We start from the raw sequence: 26,799 nt of genomic DNA, 5'->3' as shown, positions 1-26,799 counted from the left end.
CCCGGATCGCGCGCGCCGCCTCACGCTAGTCCTCAGGCAGCCCGCGTCGGCCCTTACGGCGCGCGCCCGGGCCCGGCCCCGGCTCCCCACTCGGGCCGGCTGGCTCACGGGGTCTCTCGCCCCGCCCCCCTCGGCGCCGCCGCTGGGCGCTTGCGCGGGGCGCGTGGCCGTGGTCGGGGACTCCGCTGCAGCCCGAGCCGCCGCCGCCGCCGCTTCAGTCAGTCAGTTAGTCCCCAGCAATGGCGGACGGAGGTGAGCGTGAGGAGCTGCTCTCGCTGTCGCCGGTCTCTCCGGCCAAGCGGCTGTGTTCGTGGCCCAGCCCGCAAGCTCACCACCCTCTCGGTTCGCCCGGGGCAGCCGGCGGAGGGGCGGGGGGCGTCGGCAGCAGCTGCCTGGCCCTCGGGGCCCGCCCCCACCTGCAGCCGGAGTCCTTACTGGACTGCGCCGCCAAGACGGTGGCGGAAAAGTGGGCGTACGAACGGGTGGAGGAGCGCTTCGAGCGGATCCCGGAGCCCGTGCAGCGCCGCATCGTCTACTGGTCTTTCCCGCGGAATGAGCGGGAGATCTGCATGTACTCCAGCTTCCAGTATCGGGGCGGCCCCGGCGCGAGCGCGGCTGGTGGCGCCTTGGGGGCTCCGCCGGCCGAGGAGGTGCCGCCACCACCCCCCGGGGCCGCCGCTCCGGCCGGCTCCGCCCCCGGGACTGTCGCGGCTGGGGCAACCCCCGGGCTAGGCGCAGGAGCCGGCGCGACCGGCTGCGGTGGCGAGGGGCTCCCGTTCCGCCGGGGCATCCGTCTGCTGGACAGCGGCTCCGTGGAGAACGTGCTGCAAGTCGGTAGGTGCTCGCCTGGCAGCGTTCGGGTCCTCAGCCTCCTCTTCCGCAGGTGCCTCTTCCCTGCCCGAGCCCTGGGGCCGAGACCCCGGTCTTCTGCCCAACTGTTGTACCCCTGCCCAAGGACAAACAAGTCACGAAAACTTTTTTCAACCTTTAACTCAGGTCCACCGCTGCTCTTTCTTCCACTGACCCTCTATCCCCATTTCTTTTTGTTTGAAGAGCAAATCTCTCTACTTCACTCTTTCTACTCCCCACACCAAAGGCAAAAAGAGAATGGGGAGAGATGCCTCTTTGGACGTAATAATTTCACAAATGCGTTTTCCTAATTTAAGTTTGGAGAGGAGCGGATTGTTAGTAAATCTGGAACAAGCGTTTTAGAGGGAGCGTTTGAGGGGCAGACTGTCAGAGGCAACCTATAGCCCTAGCCGATTGAGTCTCAATGTAATTAACTTTAACCCTCGGAAAAAAGCCCCAATAAAATACTGCATGTTTCAGACAGTTTTAATGGTCTACTCTGGGATTTTCCCCCTGGTCCAGTGATGCTTGGGAATCTAGGCTTCGGACTAACAATAACCGAAGATGGAAATGTGACAGCTTCTCCTCCACACCCCTACCCAAGGAAAAAAAAGAAGCCATACAATCTGGAATGGGGGTGGGGTCTCTCTTCCTTGTCAGACTGAGGTAAATCAAAAGCTGGTCACACTGGGTTTTTCAAATGCTTCTCATTTAACAAGTCGTCGTATTTGCTTCTATCTTTTTGTTGTGGGAAAATGTATTACAAAAATGATTTCTTCTTCCCTTACTCCTCCGGAGCTTCTAGTCAGTTTGTTAATCTTATTAAATATATAAATACAGTGCTTCTGATTTGTGGAATGGTTAAGGAGAAAGAGGAAAAAATGACATTGATTAACATTGACTTGCTGTATGGAAAATTAAAACACGATTTTTTTTCTATTCGGATTATGATAGCATTCTGGAAGTACATATCTTTATGCATTTTATTGTACAGTATATGCTCATTTATTGAAGAAAATACTGATTTTTGAAAGGAATTGAAGGGAGGTTGTTTTTAGAATTAAAGAAGCACAGAGAGACTCACAAACCCCAGACATCTAGCTCTCCAGGTAATACCAACAAATTTGAAAAATGTTTTTCTTTGAATGATGCTCTTTCATTTAAAGTAATCTGCTTCTGGTTATTGAGAATAATTGATTCCTGTGTTTCTAACCAAAACAACAGCATACCACAATTTGTTTTGCAAATATGAAATGTAAATTTATCCTGTGCCAGAATATAGTGACAGTGGCTTGAGCAAATTTTGTTTATTTGAAAGAGGTTAGTCCTTTGTGTACTGGTGTATATTTTTGAAGAGTGAATTGAATAAACATGTAATTAAGGTGTGCAGCTTTAATGCTGAAATACTGAAAACATGAAAATGAATACAATCATTTTCCCATTAGTCTGTAAATTTTAATTTTTCTATGAGTTTAGATCATTTAACTTTTAAGATTCTTGTTTAAAATATTTTAAATTGAAAAGGGTCAATTTAAGTGGTCACTTTATAGTAAGATGGATTTGGAAGAATTTTCAAACTTTAGGGAGCAAATGAGAGAGAGGAAGAGTTTTAAAGAGGTGTCTATTTTAAAGTGACTAAAGTGTCACGTTTCAAATGAAATTGGATATTTTGGGTAGTCTGGATCATGTTTAAATCAGATATTTCCCCTTTATAATATGACAGTTAATGTGGTTCTGGGATTATGGGCTATCATATGATAGTTTCAGGGACCTTGAGGAAAGACACATAAAAACATTTTCTGATTGACTTTGGATTTCAAAGAAGAAGACAGGTGAATGAATTTATCACTTTAAGGTGATGCTACTTGAGACCCACGAACTGTGTAATTTTTATTTTTCTGACTTTAATTTAGGTGAATAAGTATAGAAGAGTAGGGTAGTCTGTTCTGCATACTTTTGAGTTCTGTATTTTGGTATGAACCACTTTTAATATGTAAAACTAGAGACTCATCCCCCATTCGTAAACTTAAAGTTAAATGATTTAATATAGAGAGTATTGCCAAGAGATGAGTAAGGAAGAGATTTGCATATAGCAAGTTAGTAATCGTGTTCTTCAGTTTATAACCTTACTTCAAACTCAATTAATTACTAAGTGATGCTAATTAAGAATTCTACATATTTCCTTACTGTTTCTAAACCATAGAACCTCAGATTTGGGAGGTTACTGAAGGCCAATGCTTTAGGAAGAACAGAAAGTTTGGGTATTTCTGTGACAACATTCTTTTAAGAAAAAGAGTCATAAGGGAATTTAAATGAAAAAAGAAAGCACAAACAAAAAAGTTTTCAAGGCAAATAAAAACAAACAAAAACTTGTAGAAAGAGTAGGTAGATTAAATTATATAATTTCTAATTACTTTCCACACAAAATCTGGTAAGGGGAAGTCATGAACTCTGGTTAAAAATTGGATACTTCGGATTTTAAATCAAAACTAAAACTTTTCCAGCTATGCTCAAAATATTTTCTTTGCTATGCTCAAAGGATACATTTATTTTATATCAGTACTGCATCAGAAGTAATTTTCCTTTTAAAAGGGAAAATTGCAAATTAGTCTCTTCACGGATGTCTTTAAGTTTGAAGCTATGTCAATAGACTTACAGTCTGATCTCAGTATTGTAAAGGTAATAGAGTTCATATGTTTTCAGCATCTGCATTTTTTAACCTGTTTTAGAAGCCTGTGGATATAGCAGTAGTATGAACCTTGGGAAAATACTTATTCAGGAGTCTGCAGATGGCATAAGAATAAGACAACTATAATTTACTAACAGTTTTTAAGATTTGACCCTTTTGCTATCCACTATATTTTAAATTAATTTTTTTGTGTTTGTTAAAACTTAAAGAAGCTTTGCTTTTATTTTTTATTTTTTATTTTTTTGAGATGGTGTCTCGCTTTGTCACTCAGGCTGGAGTGCAGTAGTGCGATCTTGGCTCACTGCAACCTCTGCCTCCCAGTTTCAAGTGATTCTCCTGTCTCAGCCTCCTGAGTAGCTGGGATTACAGGTGTGTGCCACCACGCCCAACTAATTTTTATGTTTTTAGTAGAGATAGGGTTTCACCATGTTGGTCAGGCTGGTCTCGAACTCTTGACTTTGTGATTCACCCACCTTGGCCTCCCAAAGTGCTGGGATTACAGGTGTGAGCCACCACGCCCGGCCAGAAGCTTTGCTTTTTCTCAGGAAAATCTGAATTGATAGAAGGAAAAAAAGCATTAAGAATTTTTCTAACTTAAACACAGAAATATTATATTAACTTGGATATTTAGAGTTTTAAAAATTGGGTAAAGACATGCAGGGGCCTTCTGTACCTGGTACATCTTAGTTATATACATATTTATCCAGAAATTTTAAGTAGATTTTGACAGGCAACTTCAACAAAACCCTATAGTTTTAATCTTCACATTTTAAAATAAGTACATGATTTGTTCCTGCAGTCTTTAAGACTAGAGCTAGAATGCTAAATATTAGCTTATATGGAAGAGGTACAATTGCAAAGTCAATAACGGAAACATAAAAAGTAGCCCAATAGGCTGGGTGCAGTGGCTCATGTCTGTAATCCCAGCACTTTGGGAGGCTGACGTGGGTGGATCACCTGAGGTCGGGAGTTCAAGACCAACCTGACCAACATGGAAAAACCCCATCTTTACTAAAAAAATAAAAAATTAGCCAGGCGTGGTGGCACATGCCTCTAATCCCAGCTACTCAGGAGGCTGAGGCAGGGGAATCGCTTGAACCCGGGAGGTGGAGGTTGCTGTGAGCCAAGATCACGCCATTGCACTCCAGCATGGGCAACAAGAGCAAAATTCCATCTCAAAAAAAAAAAAGAAAAAAAGAAAAAGTGGCCCATTTCAGGAAGCTATCATCTATAACTTAAAGGTCAAGTAGTAAGTTTAAAAATTATGTGCACTTGTATATCATCAAACAGGTCTGTGAAATTTTTCTGTAGTATAACTTTTGTGAAACTTATCAATAACAAGTATTATAGTTGTTGATTTTTATATGTAATTTGTTTTAATCTATATTGTTTGGGGAACAAAAGGTATCTACACTGAAAAAACTATAGCATCATATGTGAGTTAGGATGAATAAAATCATAATAAAATTTCATGAGGAGAAAAATGACTTTATTGATATTTAAGATAGTCCATCGCAGAAGGCAGCTGCATTACTTTAAGTGGGTGTACTTTTTAGCATAGAAATTTATCACGTTTTAAATTACTTTGCCTTTTTTTTTTGAGCAATGAGTTTTCTCCCTCCACCCTAACACATCACATATGTACACATTTTAATGTTCAATAAATGCTTGTTGAATGGCTCAATGTTTAGAGTGGACTTCTCAGTGTTGTAAAACTGAGAGAGAGAGACCTGAATTTTGAGTATGAGTGCTATTAGAATATATGGGGAAAACTCCAGATTTGTGCATATAATAACTGATAGCATTAAGTAGTATGAGTGTTACAGCTTAGGTGTGTGTATCTTCTGTGTTGACCATCTGTTTTGTGTGAGGAATGGTGATTTATCAATTTCTTCAAATGAAAGCTTTAAATGAATTTTTTTAAAGGTGACTTTCTCAAGGATAGAGTTTTGGATTTTAAAGGTAATAGATAAACTAAAGATAGTGGATTTTGTTTTAGAGGTTATCTTTATTTTAGGAATATAAAAACTATATTATTGAAAAGGCAAGAAATTTATGCCTCTATGAAACAATTTTATTTCTCTTGCTTCAATAATGGCAATTAAAAAACAAGACATCAACTGTCAGTGATCTATTATGGTGAGGGTTATATGAATATATACACTTGTTAAAATGTATAGAACTGTATACCAAAAAAGTCAAGTTTACTGTATGATACAGTAGAAAATAAAATTTTTAAAAATCAATGCATTAATATAATGTACAAGAAAAACGTATATATTCATAAAAAAATGCTGTATTAGTTTTCTATGGCTGCTATAATAAAGTATCACAAACTGGATTGGCTTAAAACCGCAGAAATATATTGTCTCAGAGTTCTGGAGGCTAGAAATCCAAAATCAAGGTGTTGACAGTGCTATTCTCCTTCTGCAACCTACAGGGGAATTCCCTGTTGCCTTGCTAGCTTCTGGTGGTATGTTGTCTGTCTTTGGAATTCTTTGCCTTGTAGCTGCAAAATTCCAATCTCTGCCTTTGTGGTCATGTGGCAATCTCCCTGTGTGTGTCTGTTTTCACGTGGCCTTCTTATAAGGACACCAGTCATATTGGATTAGGGGCTCACCCTAGTCCAGTATGACCTTATCTCAACTAATCACATATGCAACAACCCTATTTCCAGGGTCACATCATGAGGGACTGAGGTTGTGTTCTGAGGTATTGGGGGTTAGGACTTGAACGTATTTTTTGAGGGGGTGACATAATTCAGTCCGTAACAGCTTCTTATACTTGTTTCTTGTCACATAACTGAGTTTCATGTGAATTTTAAACTTTATTACATTAAATATGGCTTACTTTAGGAAGTCACCATATTAATTTTATTAGATAAGCATTATTTAGACTTGTTTGATTCAATTTCCATGATTGATTATTCAATCTTAATACATGTGGAATGTTTTTGACAAATAAGTGGTTATTTAAAGGTTAAAATTGTAATCATTCTTGATAAAAAATGATGACTGTGTGATATAGTACTCAGGGTATACATATATGAATGAACAGATTACTGTGGGTTTTTTTATACACACTATTTATAACTCAACTTTAGCAATGGATAACCTTGAAAGCATATGAATTTTAATGTCTGTTTCCAAGCCTTAAATTACTATGGTTTAGAATTAGTGCTTGATATTAGAAATAGACAATAATTTATTCCAGATAACTTTTATGTGAATTTTTTACCTTGTAGTTTATTTATAGGCTCATTTTTTCCTGATATGGGCAGCATGCTTCTTGGATACTTTGAGCCTATCATGGAGCTAGTAGACTAAGAAAATCATACTTATTTAAATATTAACTTTAGTATTATATGATTATATGTTAAATTACTCTGTGATAGTTTTTGTTATCATATATAGTCAACTTTAATTTTTGGTTTTCAGTGTAATTGTTCTCCCCCTTAGGATGTATAATGTGGTTTGTACTAAGTTGGTGCTTAGTAAATGTTTATTGAATGAATGAGTAAATTGTCATATAATTTTTAATATTTGTGTAGTATGACATCTCTCTTAATTTATATGTGACTGAAGCCTAAAAGATGTACTGGTATTTTGTGGCTCAATTTCTGGATGCTTCTGAGTTTTAAAGCATTACATAGATAAAAACTACCCTTGAAGCTTATTATTAACTTGTTCTTGATTCATTCATTGAATTAACATTTAGTCACTTGTTATGTGTAAGGCTCAGTAAATAATTGTTTACCTGTTTTCGGTAGAAGTCTTTCTATAATACTTTGCATTTTCCTATCTTAGAGTACAAAGTTGGGTTGGGCAACATAGCCTAAACGTCTAAGGACTACATTACATTGCCATCTTTATGAAGGGAGGAAGTTATAAACTGAGTGAATATTTGACTCTCAGAGTTTCTGAAACCTGTTTTTGAAAACATGTTCCTGAAAACATGTTCCTTGCGTACATGTTTTTTGGTCTTTTGCCTGTTCTTTATAATGGAGTGATGAATGTGGTATTTGGGACAGTATAACATAGTTACCTTCTTAAAAAATAGACTATTGAATCAAAAGCTGAGGTGCCTTTCTGCCTGCTGGTTTTCTTGCCTTAACAGTTGTTTATTTACTTTTTATAATTTAGTCCTTAGAGAAATACAAGTTAAAATTCAAGGAAATAACCTACATTACACACACTAAAATGCTTAAAGAAAAAAAAAAGACTGACTGTACCAAGTGCTGGCAAGTATATGGAGTAACTGGAACTCTCATACATTGCTGGCATGTAATGTATGTTATGAATACAAAATGGTGCAGCTATATTGGAAAACAGTGTCATATACAGCTAATCATATACTTAACCAAAAGATTCAGCAATCCTACTCTTAGATATTTACCTGAGAGAAATTAAAACATATAAGGGGACTTCAAAAGCTCATGGAAAAATGGAATTAAAGGATAAAAATTAAAAATATAAACTTTATTTCTCAATATAAACTTTATCAAGTTCAAGAACTTTTGTAAGCAATGATGTAAGCTACTTAGCTCATCCCTAAAGAAATGAAGGTCCTAGGGATTCAACCATGTCAGTGGAGTCTTTTTTTTTCTTTGAGACGGAGTCTCGCACTGTCTCCTGGGCTGGAGTGCAATGGCGAGATCTTGGCTTACTGCAACCTCCACCTCCCAGGTTCAAGCAATTCTCCTGCCTCAGCCTCCTAAGTAGCTGGGATTACAGGTGCCTACCACCATGCCTAGCTAATTTTTTGTATTTTTAGTAGAGATAGGGTTTCACTATGTTGGCCAGGCTGGTCTTGAACTCCTGACCTCATGATCTGCCCACCTCAGCCTCCAAAAGTGCTGGGATTACAGGCATGAGCCACCACACCCAGCCAAGTGGAGTCTTTTATATTATTGACTGAAGAAAAATTGGTGCCTTTTGAAGATTTTTTTTTAAATTAGGGAACAAAAAGAAGAAGGAGCCAAATCAGTACTGTAAGGTGGATGCCTAGTGATTTCTCATCAAAACTCTCATAGAATTCCCCTTGTTTGGTGAGAGGAATAAGCAGGAACATTGTTGTGGTGGATAAAAACTCTGGTGAAGTTTTCTTGGGCATTTTTCTGCTAATGCTTTGACTAACTTTCTGAAAACACTCACATAGTAAATCAAATGTTATCATTCTTTGTCCCTTCAGAAAATCAACAAACAAAATGACTTGAATATCCTAAAAAACTGTTGCCATGACGTTTGCTCTTGATCAGTCTGCTCTTGCTTTGGCTGGACCACTCCCACCTCTTGGTAGCCATTGCTTTGATTGTGCTTTGTCTTCAGGATCATACTGGTAAAATCATGTTTCATCTCCTGTTACAGTTCTTCAATGAAATGCCTCAGGATCTTGATACTACTAGTTTAAAACTTCCATTGAAAGCTGTGCTCTTATCTGTAGCTGAACTGGGTGTAGTGGTTCTGGCACCTGTCAAGTAGAAAATTTGTTCAACTTTAATTTCTCAGCAAAATTGTGTAAGCTGTACAGATTGAGATGTCTATGATACTGTCTATCGTTTCTGCTGTTAATTGTCCATTCTCTTCAATTAGAGCACAAACAAGATGATTTTTTTCTCTTCACAAATTGATGTGGATGGTCTGCTGCTGCAGGCTTCATCTTCAGCATTGTCTCATCCTTCTTCTTTTTTTTTTTTGAGTCATATTTTCGCACTGACACCCAGGCTAAAGTACAATGGCATGATCTCGGCTCACTGCAGCCTCCACCTCCTGGGTTCAAATGATTCTTCTGCCTCAGTCTCCCAAGTAGGTGGGATTACAGGCACCTGCCACCATGCCCAGCTATTTTTTGTATTTTTAGTAAAGATGGAGTTTCACCATGTTGGCCAGGGTGGTCTCGAACTCCTGACCTCATGATCTGCTTGCCTCAGCCTCCCAAATTGCAGGGATTACAGGCGTGAGCCACCATGCCCAGCCCATTATCCTTCTTAAAATGAGTTACCACTTGTAAACTGCTGATTTCTTTGGGGCATTGTCCCCACATACATTTTATAAAGCATTATTGCTTTCACCATTCTTCCTCCCAAGCTTCACCATAAATTTGGTGTTTGTTCTTGCTTCAATTTTAGCAGAATTCATGTTGCTCTAATAGGGGCTCTTTTCAAACTAATGTCTTATCCTTTTTAGTGCCTTAAACTGGATCCTATCCAGATATGTTATAGCAAGTTAGTATGTTTATTTTAGTGCAAAAAAAAAAAGTGAAATCCATGCGTAGTTTTTTAATAATATTCATCTTCCACTTTTTGAAGACCCTCATATGTTCATATAAAGGTTTGTACTTCAATATTTATTGCAGCTTTATTCATAATAGCCTCAAACTAGAAAAGACCCAAATGCTTACCAAATGGGTGAATGGATAAAGAAATTGTTGTATATCCATACGGATGAAATACTGTTCAGCAATAAAAAAGAACAAACTACTAATAGGCTAGCAACATGGATGAATCCCAAAAGCATTACGCTAAATAAAAGAAACCATACCCAAAAGACTATATACAGTACAATTTCATGTATATGAAATTCAAGAAAGCCAAGATATAATGACAAAGTAGATCAGTGGTTGTAAGGGGAGAAGGGAATGGAGTTTGTGAATAAAAGCTTCCTGAAATGGAATTTGAAAGAAAGAGAATTTATTCCACTGAACAGTTTGCAAACCAGGGAGATGCAGCTTTTGGTGTAAAACAAAGGTGCATTCCAGAGAATAAGGTTTTTGACTTTTATACTGAAAGTTCTTGCCCAGGTTCCCAATCAGGTCCATGTATGCAAATGAAGGATTCAAACTTTCTTAGTTCTGATTGGTCAACACAGCTGAGTTCCGATTGGTTGATGTAAGCCACAGCCTATTGGTTGTTTTGGGTATTGTGAATAGGAATAGTCAGCTATGAAAGTCCTGAAGTTAAGCAGAGGTATGGGTTTTCCAGGAACTCAGAGTAAGTGTGTAACTTCTGGTCAGTAAATGGCTGTTTGGCTCTATTTTAAATGTAGGCCCAGTTAGCCACCCAGGATTCATCTTAAGGGATTGGCTCAGGTTCATAGGTGTGAGAAAACTTTTGGGTGATGGAAATGTTAATGATTGTAGTGGTTACATAACTATATTCATTTGTCAAAACTTATTGTATGCTTAAATTGGTAAATTTTACAGAATGTAAATTGTACCTCAAAAATTTCATCTTAAAAGAATTATGGACTCCAATCTTGGTTTCACATTAAAATCACCTGGGGAGATTTTTAAAAAATGACAGTACCTGACAGATTCACCCCAAATTGATCATGTAAGTATCTGCTGAGAATTAGGACCAAATTTCAGAATTTTTAGAAAGCTCCCAAGTAATTTTATGTGCAGCCAAAGTTGAGAAATGCTGTTGTAGAAAAATGATCACCTGGCCAGGCATGGTGGCTCACACCTGAAATCCTAGCACTTTAGAAGCCCAGGGGTTTGAGATCAGCCTGGGCAATAGAGTGAGACCTCATCTTAAAAAAAAAATTAGCTGGGCATAGTGGTGCTTACCTGTAGTCTCAGGTACTTGAGAGGTGAGGTAGGAGGATTGCTTGAGCCCAGGAAGTTGAGGCTTCAGTGAGCCATGATGGTGTCACTGCTTTCCAGCCTGGGTGACAGAGCGAGACCCTGCCTAAAAAAAAGAAAAAAGAAAAATGAACTCCTTTATTAGTGTTATCATTGTTTCTAAACCCGTTGTTGGCAGTCAAAACATTGTGTAATTTTTATTCCACAAATGCTATGGACCATGTCAACTTTCTTTTCTATCTATTGTTTCACCTATCTTTATTAATGGATGTGAAGGAAAATCATTCTCTTAACTGCTCAAAGAATGTTTCTCTCTGTGTTTTGGAGAGATCTTATTCCAAAGTATATAAACTGTCTTTGTTACTATCATGAAAAGACATTTGTATTTAATGTAATGCCAAGCTATAATTTTATTTGTGTTTGTTCACTCATTTATTTATTTATAAAACCTATTTTTTTTAAGCCGGGCACAGTGGCTCATGCTTGTAATCCCACACTTTGGGAGGCTGAGGTGGGACGATAACTTGAGCCCAGGAGTTCAAGAGCAGCCTGGGCAATATAGGGAGACCCTGTCTGTACTAAAAAAAAAAAAAAAAAAATTAACCAGGCATGTTGAAACACACCTATAGTCCCCAGCTACTTGGGGAGCTGAGGTGGGAGGAGTGCTTGAGCCTGGGAGGTTGGGCTGCAGTGAGCTGTGATCACAGGCCATTGCACTCCAGCCTGGGCAACAGAGGAAGACCCTGTCTCAAAAAAAACAAAAACCCAAACTCTTAATTATATGTTCTATGCAAAACAGAATATAATTTCTATATTTAAGAAGCACACAGTTTAGTATAGAATGTAAACATGGCATTTAAAAATTTTCTATTAAATCAGTTAAGGGACTGAATAGATAAAATGGCATTTACCACAATGTATTGCAATAATAGAGGAAGTTTCTATGGGGGCAGAGAGTAGGAAGTGATTAACTTGGGAAGTGGGGACTACTGGACATTGATTGCTCTATTTTAATATAATTCCAATTATAAGAAATTTTAGAATTATGTCTAATATTGCAATACAGATTGAAAACACTTTACTGCCTACAAGTTAGATTAACCTTTCATGAAATTCTTTCTGTATTAACATTTTGTATGCCCTGTAATACTTTAGTGCATAGTTGATCCAAAGGGGTAATATTAGTAGGAAAGAAGATGACAAGATGTTACCAAATACCAATCCTTTTTTCTCAAAGTAAACTTTACAGATTCCTGGCTTTAGAATAGCTTTTTGTTACAGTCAAATAATCCTTTCCTTTTTTGTTTAAAAAAAATTATTGCTTCTTTTAGGTATAAATATACAATGGAACTAATCAGCAAAATAGCTTTTTGTCCCTCCATTATCTTTTGGTCTGTGAGCAACAGGAAAATGTACTGTGTCTTTGAAAGCCTTGGAGATAATTACATTTTTCTCCCTATTCATTCATTCATGGTTTTATTGAAAGGAGGCCTGTAGCACTGATAGATTCTGGAAAAGCCAACCTGTTCTTATTCTGTTTAAATCTATCAATACCTGCTAACTGACGTGACTGGCCAACATCACCAACATACATTGATGTTATTAGTAATATAAAATTTTGGCCAGGCGCAGTGGCTCACGCCTGTAATCCCAGCACTTTGGGAGGTCGAGGCGGGCGGATCACGAGGTCAAGAGATCGAGACCATCCTGGCCAACATGGTGAAACCCCATCTCTACTAAAAGTACAAAAAATTAGCCGGGTGTGGTGGTGTGTGCCTGTTGTCCTAGCTACTTGGGAGACTGAAGCAGGAGAATTGCTTGAAACCAGAAAACAGAAGTTACAGTGAGTTGGGATCATGCCACTGCACTCCAGCCTGGCGATAGATCAAGACTCTGTCTCAAAAAAAAAAAAAAAAATCCTTTTCCACATTATGCATTATGGCTCCCTATTGTGAAAAACTCTTTTGTCTCACTCACTATTATATTATTGTACTCTTTACCATCGTATGTATTTGTATATATCTACCATATATGTGTGTGTATGCATACTATCAAAAATACGCAATTCTGGCTCCTTCAAAAATCTCAGTTTTTTTCAACTGTAAATGGGCAAAATAATGGTACCTACTTCATAGGTTGTTTTGAGGATTAAATTAGATAATATGTAAAGCACTTAGAATGAGGCCGAACGCATATTAAGTACTATGTAAATATTCACTATTATTATAGCTTTTACTAAAATTGAGAGTATTCTGTATTTGTTATCTTCCCTCCCTCAACCTTCACTCTACCTTCTAAAAATTTTATAGTCTGCCTTATGCTTTTAGTCACTAAATTAAAATTGATCTCTTAAAGGTCACTGGTGACCTCATAATTGCCGAACACAGTATCTTTTTTTCAGTCTTTATTCTTCATGACCTCTGTCTAGAGTTTTCTGTAGTCTACTGTACATTTCTCAGGCTTCTTCCTAGATCTTTGTTTTATTTCACCATTCTGGCTTTCTTCCTATTTCTTTTTTATTCTCTTACTCCTCAAAAGTAGGGTGTGCCTTCTTATATCAAGTCTTTTAATTTTGAATCTAATTTATTTATACAGTTTCAACTACAGTTTTCTGAACATAAGATAGCATGATGTAATGTAGTGGTTTACAATTTGTTTAAAGAAACTGTATGGCCAGGCCCGATGGCTCACGCCTATAATACCAGCACTTTGGGAGGCTGAGGTGGATGGATCACGAGGTCAAAAGATCGAGACCATCCTGGTCAACATGGTGAAACCTCATCTCTACTAAAAATACAAAAAAATTAGCTGGTCATGGTGGCATACGCCTGTAGTCCCAGCTACTCGGGAGGCTGAGGCAGGAGAATTGCTTGAACGCAGGAGGCGGAGGTTGCGGTGGGCTGAGATTGCACCATTGCACTCCAGCCTGGGTAATAAGAGCGAAACTCTGCCTCAACCTCCCAGGTAGCTGGGATTACAGGCGCCTGGCTAATTCTTTATTTTCAGTAGAGGCCGGGGTTTCACCATGTTGGCCAGGCTGGTCTTGAATTCCTGATCTTGTGATCCACCTGCCTCGGCCTCCCAAAGTGCTGGGATTACAGGCCTGAGCCACCACGACTGGCCGTACTCTCATTTTCAAATGAAATCTTAAATTGGAATTCCAGTTTTTGCATCAGATAAAATCTGAGCTGTGTTGGGGATTGGGATGGAGCCCAGAACTTCATCAGCATGGCCAGCTAATTCTTCCCTTTGAAACTCTGAAGCACTTCCAAATAATCCAAAGATCAGCATATTTATTTGCCTGCCAGATGTTTCTAAATGGATATCTTACTAACCACGCAAAACCAAACTGGCTGATAAGGTGATTAATATCCAGAATATATTAAAGAATTGCAACTCAACTATAAGAAACAACTTAATTAAAAAATGGCAAGGCTGGGCGTGGTGGCTCACACCTGTAGTCCCAACACTTTGGGAGGCAGAGGCGGGTGGATCACGAGGTCAAGAGATCGAGACCATCCTGGCAAACATGGTGAAACCCTGTCTCTACTAAAAATACAAAAATTAACTGGGCGTGGTGGCACGTGCCTGTAGTCCCAGTTACTCGGGAGGCTGAGACAGGAGAATTGCCTGAACTCGGGAGGTGGAGGTTGCAGTGAGCTGAGATTGTACCACTGCACTCCAGCCTGGCAAAAGAGCAAGACTTCATCTCAAAAAAAAAAAAAAAAAAAAGGCCGGGCTAGGTGGCTCACGCCTGTAATTCCCAGCACTTTGGGAGGCCAAGGTGGGTGAATCACGAGGTCAGAAGATAGAGACCATCCTGGCTAACACGGTGAAACCTCGTCTCTACTAAAAATACAAAAAATTAGCCGGGCGTGGTGGCACACACCAGTAGTCCCAGCTACCTGGGAGGCTGAGGCAGGAGAATCGCTTGAACCTGTGAGGCGGAGGTTGCAGTGAGCTGCGATTGCACCATTGCACTCCAGCCTGGACAAGAGCAAAATGCAGTCTCAAAAAAAAAGGCAAGGACTTGAATAAACATTTCTCCAAAGACAATGTACAGATGACCAATAAGCACAAGAAAATATGCTCAACAGCACTAATTATTATAGTAATGAAAATCAAAACCACAATGAAATACTACTTCACTCCCATTAGGATGGATATTATATTTTAAAAAGCCAGAAAGTAACACATGTTGGCAAGGATGTGGAGAAATTGGAACTATTTGGAAATATAAAATGGTGTTGCTTCTGTAGAAAACAGTATGGCAGTTCCTCAAAAAATTAAGCATAGAATTGCTATATGATCCAGAAATTCTGCCTCTGGGTATATAACCAAAATAATTGAAAGCAGGGAATTGGATAGATATTTATGCAACCATGTTTTACAGCAGCATTATTCACAATAGGCCGAAGATGGAAACAACCCAAGTGTCCATCAACAGATGAATGGATAAACATAAGGTGGTCTGTCTGTCTGTCTGTCTACAGGAAATGTTATTTAGCCCTAAAAAGGAATGAAATTCTGATACATGCTACAACATGGATGTATGGTAAAGATTATGCTAAGTGTATAAACCAGAAACCAAAGGACAAACATTATATGATTCCACTTATCTGCAGTATTTAGATAGGCAAATTTGTAGAGATAGAAGTAGAATAGAGGTCAGGGGCTGAGGGGAGAGAGAAATGAAGAGTTATTGTTCAGTGGATCTAGAGTTTTAGTATGGGCGGATGAAAAATTCTGGAGATAGGAGTGATGGTTGCACAACAATGTGAATGTACTTAATACCACTGAACTGTGCCCTTAAAAATGATAAATCTTGTATATATTTACCACAATAAAAAGTTAAAAGCCACATATATTATTTCATTTATACAAAATGTCCAGAATAGGCAAATCCTAGAGACAGAATATAGGTTAGTGGTTTCTAGGGCCTGCAAGTAAGGGGAGTAATTACTAATGAGCATGGGATTTCCTTTTGGGATGATGAAAATGTTCCAAAATTAGATGATGGCCATGGTTGCACAAATCTTTGAATATACTAAATAACACTGAATTGTGTACTTTTCAAAGTTGTGTACTTCTCAAGGGTGAGTTCTACTGTGTATGAATTTTATAATAAAGCTATCATTAGAAAAGTGAATATTCCAATTAAAAAAAAGAAAGGTAAACCTTCAAACATTCTGTTTCATAGAGAATGAGTCTAAATGCCTAAGTGCTGTGTTTGGAGACCTGGGCTCAAACCCCAGCTTTGCCACTTGCTAGCTGTGTAACCTTGGACAAGTTACTTAGCCTCTCTGAGACTTAATTTCCTATGTACTTTCAGGTCGCTTATAAAGGAGTGAGGAAAACATGATTAGGAGGGCAGAGAAGTTGATCTGATGCAGTCCCAATGGAGACTTCAGTCAATCCTATGGGGAGCTCTGCAGCTGGGAGGGCACTTGAGAGTTATCTGGAAATAGATATGGGCTGACCTGAGGGAGAAGAGGAAATAACTTTGGGTGGGGCATTTTTCTTTATGTGTTCGAGATGAAGGTGAACTACACTGTTGCTCTTCAGGGAACTACTTGCTGCCCAGCTGCAGGAATTGTTTTCATCAGACAGCTTCCAACTGTCAGCTGATTCAGGGTCTGTCTTAGTAGCAGAGATCTGCTTCATTGAGGTCACAGTTTTCTAGGGGCAGCTTGCAAATGACTGAGCAAGGCAGGAGTGTAAAGGTCCAGCTATCTCAGCCAAACCCGAAATTCTTCGACAGGCAGTATCTGCTCCAGAGAGCCATACCTGGTTGGCTGAGCTTTTGTCAGGCCTGCATTGCAGTTTGATTTCTTCCTCTTCCCAGTCTTGCTTCTGCTGCCTTTTTTCCCCTCAGATGTTGATCCCTAGTAAGTGTCTTGCATTTCACATTGTATCTTGGTGTCTCCTTTCAGAGAACTCAACCTGTGATACTTTGGTTGAGGGCGGCTTGTGGAGGAGGACATAGCTGTAACCTCTCAGCAGCCAACTCTCCTGGCAGTTAGAGGAATAAATGACTTGATCCTGAAGGAAGGATCTGAGCAATGCATTTCCTCTGACTCTTGAATTCATTGCATAAATTCACCCTATAAGGGAACAGCTCCTCTGGGATTGTTGGTCTCTTTTTCTGGGGATACTTACAAGAGTAAAATGAGGAGGCAAATTACAACCTCTGTTAGTGAAAGTGGTCTCCAGAACACAGCTGATCTTGTCCCCCTCCTCTAATCTCCATTATAGATTCTTAGCCAGAATCTCTGCTGGTCTAAGTGGTTTACCTGGGAATGGGTAGTGACTTGTTTTTGTTTTTGTTTTTTTTGAGACAGTGTCTGGCCCTGTCACCCAGGCTGAAGTACAGTGGTATAATCTCAGCTCACTGCAACCTCCATCTTCCTGGCCCGGGTGATCCTCCTACTTCAGCCTCCCGAGTAACCGGGACTATAGGCATGCACCACCATGCCTGGCTAATTTGGCTAATTTTTATATGTTTTTGTGGAGACAGAGTTTTGCCATGTTTCCTAGGCTGGTCTCGAACTCCTGAGCTCAAACAGTCTGCCTGCTTCAGCCTACCAAGGTGCTGGGATTACAGGTGTAAGGCATTGTACCCAGCAACTGTTTTACTGAAAAGCCTGAGCCTAGTTACTATGACCTTTCTCAGGCCTTGCCCACTGCATTTGTTCATTTACTGTCAACATTGGGCAGAGAAGGATCAAGAGATGCCCCAGTGGTAAATTCTATGCTAAATGTCCTCTACTCCCTGATGTTACTTTTCTTTGTGTTGGTAAATCTGCTTTATTTCATAAACACCATCTGTTTCTGAGGTCGCACATTATGTGACATTTAAATCAGGTAGTTATGTAGGTTGCTTTTGTTTTTTGAGACAAAGTTCAGCTCTGTCACCCAGGCTGGAGTGCAGTGGCACGATCACAGCTTACTGCGGCCCCTACCTTGTACACTCAGGTAATTCTCTCACCTCAGCCTCCCTAGTAGCTGGGACTGCAGGTGCACACCACCATGCCTGGCTAATATTTTGAATTTTTTGTAGAGATGAGGTTTTGTGCCATGTTGCCCCAGCTGGTCCCAAACTCCTGGGCTCAAACAATCCACCCACCTTGGCCTCCCAAAGTGCTGGGATTGCAGGTGTGAGCCACCATGCTCAGCCTATTATGTAGATTTTAAAGATCAAATATAGCATTGTTGAATATGCTTCATTAATGGTTCTTTGATATATTATTAAAGTATTAATTGGAAAAGTTTTCAGATGATTACTGTATATGTTGTCTTGCAAATATTATTTTTTTTTGAGATGGAGTCTCACTCTGTTGCCTGGTTGCAGTGTAGTGGCGTGATCTCGGCTCACTGTAACCTCCGCCACCCAGATTCAAGTGTTTCTCCTGCCTCAGCCTCCTGAGTAGCTGGGACTACAGGCATGTGCCACCATGCCTAGCTGATATTTGTAATTTTAGTAGAGATGGGATTTCACCAAGTTGGCCAGGATGGTCTTGATCTCTTGACCTGTGATCCGCCCACCTCAGCCTCCCGAAGTGCTTGCTGGGATTACAGACATGAGCTACTGTACCCGGCTGCAAATATTATTATTATTATTTTTTTTTTTGAGACGGAGTTTCGCTCTTGTTACCCAGGCTGGAGTGCGATGGTGCGATCTCGGCTTACCACAACCTCCGCCTCCTAGGTTCAAGCAATTCTCCTGCCTCAGCCTCCTGAGTAGCTGGGACTACAGACGCGCGCCACCATGCCCAGCTAATTTTTCTATTTTTTGTAGAGACGGGGTTTCACCTTGTTGACCAGGATGGTCTCGATCTCTTGACCTCGCGATCTACCCGCCTCGGCCTCCCAAAGTGCTGGGATTATAGGCATGAGCCACCGTGCCCAGCCTGCAAATATTATTATTATTATTTTCTTTGAGACAGAGTCTCTTTCTGTCAACCAGGCTGGAGTGCAGTGGCATGATCTCAACTCACTGCAGACTCCACCTCCTGGGTGGAAGTGATTCTTCTGCCTCAGCCTCCCAAGTATCTGGATTGTAGGTAAGCACCACCATCCCTGGCCAATTTTTGTATTATTAGTAGAGATGAGTTTCGCCAGGTTGGCCAGGGTGGTCTCAAACTCCTGACCTCGAGTGATCTGCCTGCCTCAGCCTCCCAAAGTTCTAGGATTACCAGGCTTGAGCCACTGTGCCCTGCCCCTTGCAAATATTACTAATACAGCATCAAAGTAGTTAGCTACAAAAGAAGTCACTCAACCAAAATGTTATACAGTGTTTTAGTGTAGTTTTATTTAGAACTTTATTTAGTAGTGAGTGGTTTTGCAGTGTGTACTCCCTTTTATCTATTCACTTGGAGATTAGAATTGATCATTGAGAAGGAGTTGGATTTTAACTTTCCTCAATTATATATCCATGTGATAAATATGCCGTCTAGCAGACCATCAAGACAGGTTAGCCTTGCTAGGGTTTTTGTTTGTTTGTTTTGTTTTTATTAAGGAGGCTCTCTTCCCTCTGTTTTGATGTCTGGGCTGCCTAATGAGGCCTTGAAGACCAGTCTCCAGCAGTGTCCCTGAAGACTTTGTAGTCTGGAATGAGGGAGACTTATAGCATGCTTTTTCACCCTAATATCTTTAGCGAGATATACTTCATGTACTATACAACTCATCTATTTAAAGTGTACAATTCAGTGGCTTTTACTATATTCACAGGGCTGCCTTCACCACAGTCAATTTTAGAAGATTTTCCTCACCTCAAAGCAACCCTGTATCCTTTAGCTATCACTTACCAATCCAATCCCATATGGTCCTAAGCAGCTGCCAGTCTACTTTCTGTCTCTAGGGATTTGCCTATTCTAGCCATTTTATATAATTTGAATAAGAATATATAGTCTTTTGTGACTGGCTTCTTTCATTTAGTATGTTTTCAAGGTTCATCCATATGTAGCATGTATCTGTACATTATTCCTTTTTAAAGGTGAATAATATTACATTGTATGGATATACCACATTTTGTTTATCTGTTAATTGGTTGTTGCATGTTTGGGTTGTTTTCCTTTTGGTTATTGTGAATAATGCTGCTGTGAACATTTGCGTTCAAGCTTTTGTATGGATACGTTTTTATTATACATCTAGGAGTAGAATTGTTAGATCTTACAGTAACCATGTATAACATTTTGAGGAATTGCCAAACTGTTTTCCAAAGTGCATCATTTTATAATTCTGCTATCAATGTATGAGTGTTCCAATTTATCCACATCTTTGCCAATACTTGTTATTATCTATCTTTTTTATTATTGCCATCCTGGTGGCGGCCCAGAAGTGGTATCTCATTGTGGTTAGTTTGGATTTGCATTTCCCTGATAATTAATGATGTTGAGCATCTTTTCATGTGTCTATTGGTCATTTATATGACTTCTTTGGAAAAAATATTTGTTCAGATCCTTTGCCCATTTTTAAATTGGGTTGTCTTTTTGTTGTTAAGTTGTAAGAGTTACTTATTCATACTAGTTCCTTATCAGATACATGATTTGGAAATATATTTTCTCATTTTGTGAGGTGTCTGTCTTAACTTTTTTTTTTTGAGGTGAAGTCTTGCTCTGTCTCTCAGGCTGGAATGCAGTGTCACGATCTCAGCTCACTACAACCTCTGCCTCTGCGATTCAATTGAGTCCCCTGCCTCAGCCTCCCGAGTAGCTGGGATTACAGGCACTCACCACCATGTCCGGCTAATTTTTGTATTTTTAGGAGAGATGGGGTTTCACCATGTTGGCCAGGCTGGTCTTGAAGCCTGACCTTGTGATCCACCCACCTCAGCCTCCCAAAGTGCTGGGATTACAGGAATGAGCCACCATGCCTGGCCATCTTAACTTCTTGATAGTGTCCTTTGAAGCACAAAAGTTTTAAATTTTGATGAAGTACAATTTATCTTTTTTTTGTTGCTTTTTTGTTTCTTTTGTTTGATGATGTAGCTGAGAAACCATTGCCTAACCCAAGATCAAGAAGATTTGCACTATGTTTTCTTCTAAGTGTTTTCTAGTTTTAGCTCTTACATTTTGGTTTATGTTTCATTCTGAGTTGACTTTTGTGATGTCAGAAAGGGCTTCAACTTTTTTTCTTTTCTTTTTTTTGCATGTGGATATCCATTTGTTCCAGCGTTATTTGGTGAAATGACTAGTCTTTCTCCATTGAATGATCTTGACTTGCTGTTGAAAGCCAGTTAACCATAAATGAGTTTATTTCAGGATTCTCAATTCTATTCCATTGATCTCTGTGCCTATCCTTATGTTAGCTCCACATTGTCTTCATTACTCTTGCTCTAGTAAGTTTTGAAATTGCAAAATGTGAGTCCTCCAACTTTATTCTTTTTCAAGATTGTTTTGGCTATTCTCATTCTCTTGAGTTTCCCTATGAATTTTAGGATCAGTTGATCTATTTTTTGCAAAAAAGTAATCTAGTTAGGATTTTGAAAGTGATTGTATCGAATCTGTAGATCAATTTGGAAGTTTTGTCATCTCTATTAGTGTTCTATAAAGAAACTGCTACTATAACAAATTACCACAAACTTAGTAGTTTAAAACAACACATATTCAATATTTTACACGTCTGGAGGTCAGAAGTCTGAAATGGGTTTTCTGGGCGAAAATCAAGTTGTTGAGGCCAGGTATAGATCACATTGGTAATCTCAACACTTTGAGAGGCTGAGGCAGGCGGATCACTTGAAGCCAGGAGTTCGAGACCAGCCTGGCCAACATGGCAAAACGTGATCTCTACTAAAAATACAAAAATGTAGCCAGGGATGGTGGTACACGCCTGTAATCCCAGCTATTTGGGTTGCAATGAGCTGAGATTGTGCCACTGCACTCTAGCCTTGGTGACAGAGCAAGACTCTGTCTCAAAAAAGAAAAAAAAGTTGTTGGCAGAGCTGTATGCTATCTAGTGGCTGTTCTTGGGGAGAATCTCTTTCCATGTCTTTTTCCAGTTTCTTTCTTTTTTTTTTAAATCTTTTCTTTTTCCAGTTTCTAGAAGCTACCTGCATTTTGTGGCTCATGGCCCCTTCCTTCTTTTTTATACTGTATCATTTTAACCTCTGCTTCCATTGTCACATTTCCTCTCTGACTTTAAGCCTCTTGCCTCCATCTTATAAGGACTATGTGATTACATTGAGCCCACTCAGATAATCTAGGATAATTACCACATCTGAAGAACTCTAACTTAATCACATCAGCAAAGTCCCTTTTGTCAGGTTCTGGGTATTAGGGTGTGGACATACTTGGTGGGGGGGCATTATTCTGTTTACCATGCCATCTTAACATCTAATCTTCTGGTCCATGAACATGGGATGTCCCATTTATTGGATTGTAATTTCTTTCAACAATGTTTTGTAGGTTTTTTTTTCAACTTTTATTTTAGAGTCAGGGTGGTACATGTGCAGGTTTGTTACAAAGGAATATTTCACGGTGCTGAAGTTTAGAGTACAAATGAATCTGTTACCCAGGTAGTGAGTATAGTACCCAACAGGTAGTTTTCTTCAACCCTTGCCCTCTCCCTTCCCCCTCTTGTATTCATCAGTATCTGTTGTTCCCATTTTCACAACCACATATACCCAGTGTTTATTACTTTCTTATAAGTGAGAACATTTAGTCTTTGGATTTCTGTTTCTGTGCATAGGGTAATGGTTTCCAGCTGCATCCATGTTGTTGTGAAGTACATGACTGTGTAGTATTCCATGGTGTATATGTACCATGGATGTACCACATTTTCTTTATCCAATCCAATGTTGATGGGCACCTGAGCTGATTCTATGTTTTTGCTATTTTGAATAGTGCTGTAATGAACATACAGGTGCATGTAAGTGCCTTTTTGGTAGAATGACTTATTTTCCTTGTTTGGATTTACTCTGAAGTTATTTTATTCTTTTTCATGCTATCATAAATAGAATTGTTTCCTTTATTTCATTTTTGAATTGTTTGCTGCTAGTGTATATAGATATAAATATAATTGATTTTTGTATGTTGATCTTGTACCCCTAACCTTGTGGAATGAATTTATTACTCAAATAGAGATAATTTTTTTATCTTCCTTTCCAATCTAGAATCTGTGGTCCTTATCAAGTCACAAAACTCAGCATTGTTTGTGCCATAGAATGCATTGAATTAAGGGATTTTTGTGCTTGCATTAGACTAGGAAATGCTTTTTAAAGTGCTCTTGTGTTATTAGGTAATATCATCCCAGGGAAGCAAGAATGAGAGAAAATGAAATGAGACATGGAAGGAGGGTAAGGCAACATAAGGGTATGTCATAGAGCTGGTTATCTCTCTAACTTTCACCATTATTGATTTTACAGTTTGGGTTGTAGGAATTGCTCTATTACTGTTTCAGCTTTGTATAATCTACAAACTTAAGTACCTTAAATTCCCTGTATATATGGTGTGGGTTTTTAAATTCCAAAATGGAAAAGGGAGTTGGCCATAGTTCATAGCCTTGTTATAGTCTATAACAACTCTTAATGTTTGAAAGTGTAAAATAAGTAAGAATAAGCATCCAACACATTTAATAATTTTTTTCTTTTTCAGTATCATATTCTTTTCATCTTTCCTCTTATTTTCTTTAGTGTTTATTCCTTATTTTCTGCATATGTTTTAGAAACATAAAGAATCATTATATAGCAGAATAGCTAATATAAGGTATCATACAATGAAACTGCTCTTCTCTTCCCTCCTCTCTCTAGTTCCTGAACCCTTAATCATTCCCCTTTCTTCTAACTTCCCTTCCTGAAAAATTTAGTTCAAACCTGGAAGAAGCAAGAGAGAAAAGGAGGTGAGATGGGAAGGAAGGGATAGTAGCAGTGGTCTGAAAGGGTGTATTAAAGCCCAACTGGAGCAGTGGCCTAGCATGGGGTGCTAGAGCTGAAGTAGGGTGAGGAGGGTATCCACATGAAGGGGGATATAAGTTGAGACGTCAGAGTCTGAAAGGGTTGAGGATGACTTTTATATAGGAATAAGGGGAAGCATAGAGCCATAGGGTATTAATGTTCAGGTGGGGTGAGGAGGGTGTAGCAAAGGGTGGCAGCAGTAGGTGCAGGTTCTTTGACCTTGAACAGAGTGAGAAGAGTGTCTTTATTGGTGGGGAGGAGCTGTGGTGGCAATGAAAGATTAGTTATTTGTGAATATTGATCAATTAAGTAAATCAATTAAGGATAACAGGAGCCAAGTTTCTCACTATCAGAAAAGGTAGCTAAAATTTAGGCCAGGTCAGGTGCAGTGGTTCACACCTATAATCCTAGGACTTTGGGAGGCTGAAGTGGGTGGATCACCTGAGGTCACAAGTTCAAGACCAGCCTGGTCAACATGACAAAACCTTGTCTCTACTAAAAAATACAAAAATTAGCTGGGTGTGGTGGCATGCTTCTGTAGTCTCAGCTACTCAGGAGACTGAGGCAGGAGAATCGCTTGAACCCAGGAGGCGGGGGTTGCAGTCAGCTGGGATTACACCACTGCACTCTAGCCTGGGCAACAGAACAAGACTCTGTCTGAAAAAATAAGATAAGATAAAATAAAATATAAAACAAGGAGAAAATGTGAATGAACTCTGGGTATTGGATTGTAATTGGAGATACCTATGTGAACTCATGGTTTTTAGTATATATTGAAAAATATATATATATATCCTTTTATATATATATGTATATATATTCTTTTATATATATGTGGTGTTCTGTTCACTGAGAAGGCTTTAGAGCAGTAATATCCCATTAACAATAAGCAGACCTAATGCCTAGATCTTGGTTTCCAAGAAATTTTCTCCAATAAAAGAAACAGTCTCCTTGGAGGGATGGCTGTATTTAGCACTGAGGCAGAGAAAGTACCAAATGAGCCTTGAATATGTTCTTGTGCCAGAAAGCAGGGAGGTTCTTAGAGAATGATAGCAACACGTCAAAAATGATGCAAAAGCCAGCTTTGAAGGGATTCCCATTAGCCAAATATGGAATGAATTGAGTGTCAAAATAATGATAGTAATGGATATAATCAACCCATTGAGTGAAATAGAAACCCATGAGGTCATTGTGTTAATAATTTTTTTTTTTTTTAAGGCCAGGTGCCATGGCTCATGCATATAATCCCAGCACTTTAGGAGGCTGAGGAGGGACGATTGCTTGAGCCCAGGAGTTGAGATCGGCCTGGGCAATATGGCAAAACTCCATCTCTACAAAAAAAAAAAAAAAACATAGCTGGGCATGGTGGTGCATGCCTGTGGTCTCAGCTACTTTAGGAGGCTGAGGTGGGAGGATTTCTTGGGCCCAGAATTTTAAGGCTGCAGTGAGCTGGGAGTCCTCCACTGCATTGCAGCCTGGGTGACAGAATGAAACCCTGTCTCCAAAATAAAATAAGATATTTTTAAAAAGAGTAAGTTGAAAGTTTGATGAGTATATTGGTATAATGTCAATATGGCTTTCTATGAGATACTTTATTTATAAGGGGGAAAAAAATGAGGAAGCCAGGCAAACACTACTGTGATCAAATGAGCAAAGTTAACCTCACCAGTGACGGGAGAAATCAAAATTGTGTGCCATTTGATAGGAACCAATAAGAACATGGTTCCACTTCTGTGATATTTCTGTCAACGATGCATAACCTGAATCTAATAATGATGAAATAACAGACACTACTGGGGGGCATTCTTCAAAATAACTGGCATGAAGTCTTCAAAAGTGTCAGAAGTCATAAAAGTTAAGGAAAGACTACAGGTGGTTCCAGATTGAAGGAGGCTAAGGAGACATAAAAACTAAATGCTTGTATGGATCCTTATCAGGACATTTTTTGGACAGTTGGCAACAGTTGAATGGGATCTGTGGATCGTATGATAATGTTTTGGTGTTGATTTCTGATTTTCATGATTTTTATAGTTCTGTAGGAGAATATTCTTGTTTGAAGGAAATACACAAAAAAAGCATTCTGGGGTGATGAGGCAGTATGTTGACAACTTACTCTCCAGTGACTCATAAAAGATTATTTGAACTATACTTGGAACTTTTCTGTAGGTTTGAGATTGTTTCAAAATAAAAAGGAATAAATATGATAATCAGTGTTTTTTTTTTTTTTTTTTTTTTGGAGACAGAGTCTCACTCTGTTGCCCAGGCTGGAGTGCAGTGGCGCAATCTCAGCTCACTGCAACCTCCACCTCCCGGGTTCAAGCGATTCTCCTGCCTCAGCTCCCCGAGTAGGGAGTAGGAGAGTATTTTGTATTTGGTGTGTGACACTAATATGTCATGCTCAGCTAATTTTTTGTATTATTCTTATTTTTTAATAGAGACAGGGTTTCACCACGTTGGCCAGGCTGGTCTCGAACTCCTGGCCTCAAGTGATCCACCCACCTTGGCTTCCCAAAGTACTGGATTACAGGTGTGAGCCACCACACCCAGCTGATAATCTGGAACGAACTTTTGTTAATAGTCAGTACCCCTCCAATTGACTATTTATTTTGAATTGTTTAAGAGAATATGTTTTTCTTAGCTTACACTAAAAATCTCCAGTTATTTTTATTAAATGATCACTTTTGAATGTTTTAGTTTTATTTCATGTTCTTTTTTTTCTTTTTTGAGACAGGATCTCGCTCTTTTGCCCAGGCTGGAGTGCAGTGGCCCCATCTTGGCTCACTGCAAC

At 39.3% G+C, this 26,799-nt stretch overlaps 1 protein-coding gene across 1 annotated transcript in view; it reads left to right on the top strand.

Moving 5' to 3' along the window:
* The first annotated feature begins 239 nt into the window (after positions 1–239).
* Positions 240–26,799, top strand: part of ZSWIM5 (zinc finger SWIM-type containing 5) — a 176,673-nt gene continuing 150,113 nt past the window's right edge. Inside the window, exon 1 of the mRNA XM_012434494.3 lies at positions 240–834. Within this exon, the coding sequence (XP_012289917.2) occupies positions 240–834 (595 nt within the window). The remainder of the gene's footprint in view (positions 835–26,799) is intronic.

Source organism: Aotus nancymaae, unplaced genomic scaffold, assembly GCF_030222135.1.
Source record: "Aotus nancymaae isolate 86718 unplaced genomic scaffold, 86718_ANA_hifiasm-v0.15.2.pri h1tg000007l, whole genome shotgun sequence".
Taxonomy (NCBI): Eukaryota; Metazoa; Chordata; class Mammalia; order Primates; family Aotidae; genus Aotus; species Aotus nancymaae.
The sequence above is the reverse complement of the archived record's forward strand: the minus strand, read 5'-3'. Positions and strand labels throughout refer to the sequence as shown.